This window comes from Oculina patagonica, chromosome 2 (assembly GCF_052425735.1).
Source record: "Oculina patagonica isolate OP01 chromosome 2, crgOcupat, whole genome shotgun sequence".
Classification (NCBI taxonomy): Eukaryota; Metazoa; Cnidaria; class Anthozoa; order Scleractinia; family Oculinidae; genus Oculina; species Oculina patagonica.
Window position 1 is genome coordinate 17542446 of NC_135759.1, and position 4524 is coordinate 17546969.

The window sequence follows — 4524 nt, forward strand, 5'->3', positions numbered from 1 at the left end:
GCCCGGCCAAACGCACGCAACATTTCAACGCAACATATCCCAACATTGTTGGGTCATGTTGTGAGATGTTGTGAAGCAGCTGGTCAAACGCACGCAACATTTCAACGCAACATATTGCAACATTGTTGTGCACAACATGTTGCACTCGTTTGGCCATCCTGTTGCAATGTGTCGCGGTATGTTAGATCGCGCAAATCGAACTAGTGCGCATGCTCCAGCGCAACAATGTTGCACAAACATGGCCAAACGAGTACAACATCATGCAACATCCAAAATTGTTGCGAGATGTTGGGAGAAAAATTTGACCATTTTCAAACTTGGCCCAACATCATCCAACATGTTGCAACATGTTGCAACAGGGTGGCCAAATGATCGCAGCATCTGAACGCAACAATGTTGGCATATGTTGCGTTCAAATGTTGCGATCGTTTGGCCGGGCCTTTATAAATACAATGCGACACAAAACAGTTGATTTGCATTTGGAAAACAACACAAGTTGTGGCGGATAGAGGTAACGCGGAATTTCAGTTTCCCACAAAAAACAGACCGCAGAGAAGCCTTCAACGTTAACTTGTGGTTAGTTTACCGTGGATATAGATTCAGAAACAGCGGCCAAGGAAAGAGAAATGATTTCGTGCTAAAAGAAGAAGAAAACAAAACAACAGAAATAGAAATGGCTAGATAAATTGGCTCGAATGTGCCATTACCGCTTCCAAATCCAGTTATCTTCTGTTTGTTTGAAAACCATTGTTACACATTGCCATCTTTACGCATCAAAATTAATTTGCCGTGCGATTAAGTTTAAAACTTTAAATTAACAGCGGACGAGGAAGGAGAAAAGAACAACAGAAAATCGTTGGATAACTCCTCCATAAGTTTAGCGATATTGAAGTCTTTTAAATTAACTAGAATGTGCCATTACCTGTGGCAAATCCTCTCATATGTCTTGTATTTGTTTAAGCTATTGTTTTGAATTCTTTTCTTAAAGCCATCTTTACTGAATACCTTCTATTTCGGATATGCTTTCAAGTGCATCATAAATTCCGGTTACGTTTACTGAAGATTAGGAATTACTAAACACTTAATAATAGTTTGCTAATGAAATGATATAAATGTAAATTTTAGTTGATAAAATTGTCATTAAGTGATTAAAGTATTATGCGAATTCAAGAGGACACGATACGATCTTGTCCAATCAACATTAGTACTTTGGCCGCTTATTCACTAGAATGAAAACATTGTAAGCTCCAGTGAAAATTAAATAAATGGGGAGCTCCGCTTTTAGGCTTGCCTAAACCTACGTATTATGTTAATTCTATAAAAAGCGAAATTGAATCGCTCGACCAAAAGGTAAAGGAAGAGCAATCTTGAGAAACACCTGAAGAACACGGAGACTCAGTGAATCGAGCAAAGATGAATCATACCACAGACAACACTACATCACTCAGTTGTGGATTTGCTTTTCTTCCTATCTCTCCTGCAAAGATTTCTCCCGATCTTCGCGCTGTGTTTTCCGTCAGAATCGCCATTAACGCTCTCACCTGTCCTCTTATCATTTTGCTGAACATCCTGGTGATGGTGGCAGTAAAAACCAAACGACAGCTTCGCACCACATCTAACGTAGCACTCGCCTGTTTAGCCACAACTGACCTTTTAGTTGGACTAGTTGTTCAGCTTTTGCAGATTACCCGCGCAGGTTTTCTTCTTAGCGGTCAAGGAAACACGTTTTGCACTATAAGCGACATATCAAAAAGTGTTACATTAACATTTTTATTGGCGTCGCTTCATCATTTAATTTTGATGAGTGCAGAGCGTTATGTTGCGATAAAACACCCCTTCGCACACGAAAACCAGGTCACTGAAGTTCGTATCATCATAGCCTCTGGTCTGGCGTGGGCTACAGCGATCATCTTTTCCTCCGAATACATTTTGATGACAGCAACATTCTTGAAGACGATAATGGCAGTTTTTGAATCACTGTTTCTTATTCTTCCCGTTTACTTTAACGTTTCAGTATACAAGGAAGTCCGCCGCAACGAGAAACAAATTGCGGCCAACCAAGTTTCCCCAGAAGCCAAGGAGAAGATACTCAAAAATAAGAAAGCGTTTTACACCACAACTTATGTACTGCTTGTTATTTTTCTATGTTACATCCCAACAAACATCTGTGTTATCATTCTTTTCACCTTTAAAGACAGAATTCCTGCAAATGTAGGACATGTAGCTATTTATCTTGTTACTTTACTGCCAGTACTGAATTCGTTGTTTAATCCGTTGATTTACGCTGTTAGAATAAGATATTTTCGCGTAGCTTTTATTCAGTTGTTGTCAAGAAGAACTGCTGCACAAGCTGAGGAACTTGAAAGGAAAATCTTTGGACCAAGACAGATTAGAGTTATAGCTAATGCCGAACAGGGACAAAATAGGGCTAGCCGAGAAGAAGATGAGCAGCAAGATAATGAGACATTGAATAATGAACATGCAACTACAGTGCGAACACAGCCGCAAGAAGAATATGAAGAAACACCCCTGTGAGGACAATTGTAAACATTTCCAAAACCTAGCCTTTTCCTCGAAAATCCTTTGAAAACTTCAAATTCAAGATGTAATTATTAGTGGCAAGGGATAGAGAGATGGAAAAACAGTCATCTATACATGTCAAAACTAGTTAAGTGAATTAAAGATTGTGCACAATTAGATAGCTACTTGAAAATAGCATCTGAAGGTTACATCCTTATTAAATGGTGATTGTGTTTAAATCGTTAAAATTTATTTTTGATGTGATGCGATCTTTCTCTTCAAGACATACAACACAGATTCTCTCGGAGAACAAAATTAAAAAAATCGAGAAATTATCCTTAGAATATGCTCTATAAGAAAGGAAAGAGAATGTGCAAAAGAGAAAAAAAAAATGACAGCGCAAAACATTATCTGTCGCATTTTTCGATTCTCTCAGATTTGGCCTTGCGTTTCATTTTTCGCGCGTAAGCTTCACTGTTAAGGCTGGTTCTCATATGATCGCCCCGATCGCAAGCGAAATTTTTAAAGCAACAGAGGCGACAGAGGCGATCGGGGTGATCATATGAGAACCAGCCTTTAACATGAACAGCTGTCCCATGGAGAATAAAAAAAAACCACACATTTATAGCTTGCAACGGTTTGGAGAAATGAAAATGGTGAAAACATTGAGCCACAATCGATGTTAAAAAAATTGATTTGCTGTTAGTTGATTTCAGGAACAGCCGAGATACTAGAAATAATTTACGTGAAATTGTCGGCAGAATAAGCGATGAAGCGTTACGATTGTTTGTTTTTTTTTTTCAAAATAGAAAAATACTGCGTTCGCTAGTAGCCGCTTCTTCATGCAAATGAGTAATTTCCCGTTTGTTTGTTTATTTGTATGTTCCTTTTTTGTCATTTTTTCCAATTTTCACTGATTTTCCTTTAATTTGACTCCCGGCAAAGAGGAGAAATAATTTTCGTGTAACTGCCTGCGTAATTAGTATTCTGCTCCAAGTCACTGGAAACTCAAAAACACTTCTGGGTAAAGCTTTTCAAATTGCGTACTCTTGAAAATGTCAGTAAGACACTACCCCTCTGGATCCTCTATTTTCATTCGCCCGCCGTAAACACTACCTCTATTGTTATTCAGGGCTAGGGGCATTGTTGTCACCTGTTATCTATTGTTTAAAGAACCAATGAATTAACTCGTTCCGAGAGGTAGTGGGCGACCCGAAAATGTACTTACGACTAAATTTCCGTTCTCTTTTAAATATTGTTTGACTTTGGTTCGTTAAAAACATCTTTGATGAATGCCTCCCATTAAGCTGTTTATTTACTTTTCAGTTTAAAAAAACTTGAACTGCATGGTGAAAAAAAAAACTCCTCGGACGACTTTCTCTGTTTACGTCTTCTCGTGTGGACACCATTACGTATGATTTATAAACGCTGGCGTGGTAACAACGCACGCTCAATGCATTCAAAATCCTTTTTTGATTTAAAAACCTATAAAAAAGTGAATATCGCAGCCTTCAGAGATTTTGCTTGACGACTGTAGAGTTTGTGATTGGGTTTCATATCTTGCATGCAGCTAATTGTTTTAAACCAAACATTGGCATAAGAAATGACCATCAAATTCGTTTAAATATATATAGTTCCCTTTTAAAACAGTGAAGGAACATTTCAATAACTCAGCAAATACAAAAGAAGGTACAGATGGCCAAAAGCCACGAAGATTGAAACGGATTGCGATGTGGGTTTTTGAAATATGGTCCGGCGGAACAGTTTTCAAAGTTAATCTTGTATGCTTGTAACTTAAAAAAGTAACGCCCGGGAGACACATTTGGCTGCAATAAAGCTATGCTTTTTTTTTCATTTAGAATCATAGAATTAATTTCTTTGCAAACATTAAGTTTCATAGCGAAGATTTGACAAAGTTTTATAACATAAAATTAAATTAGCCGTGACATAGTCCCTTTAAGGTGACTCGATCGAAATAAATGACGTGCTGTATGCCTGTCAAAA

At 38.0% G+C, this 4524-nt stretch overlaps 1 protein-coding gene across 1 annotated transcript; it reads left to right on the forward strand.

Moving 5' to 3' along the window:
* The first annotated feature begins 1413 nt into the window (after nt 1–1413).
* On the forward strand, nt 1414–2535 carry LOC144642187 (adenosine receptor A3-like). The gene has a single exon (XM_078501171.1). The coding sequence runs from the start codon at nt 1414–1416 to the stop codon at nt 2533–2535; it is 1122 nt and encodes a 373-aa protein (XP_078357297.1).
* Nucleotides 2536–4524: the final 1989 nt, after the last annotated feature.

Bases quoted from the DNA above. Each gene is read 5' to 3' on its own strand.
- LOC144642187 (XM_078501171.1), top strand. From the start codon at position 1,414: ATGAATCATACCACAGACAACACTACATCACTCAGTTGTGGATTTGCT.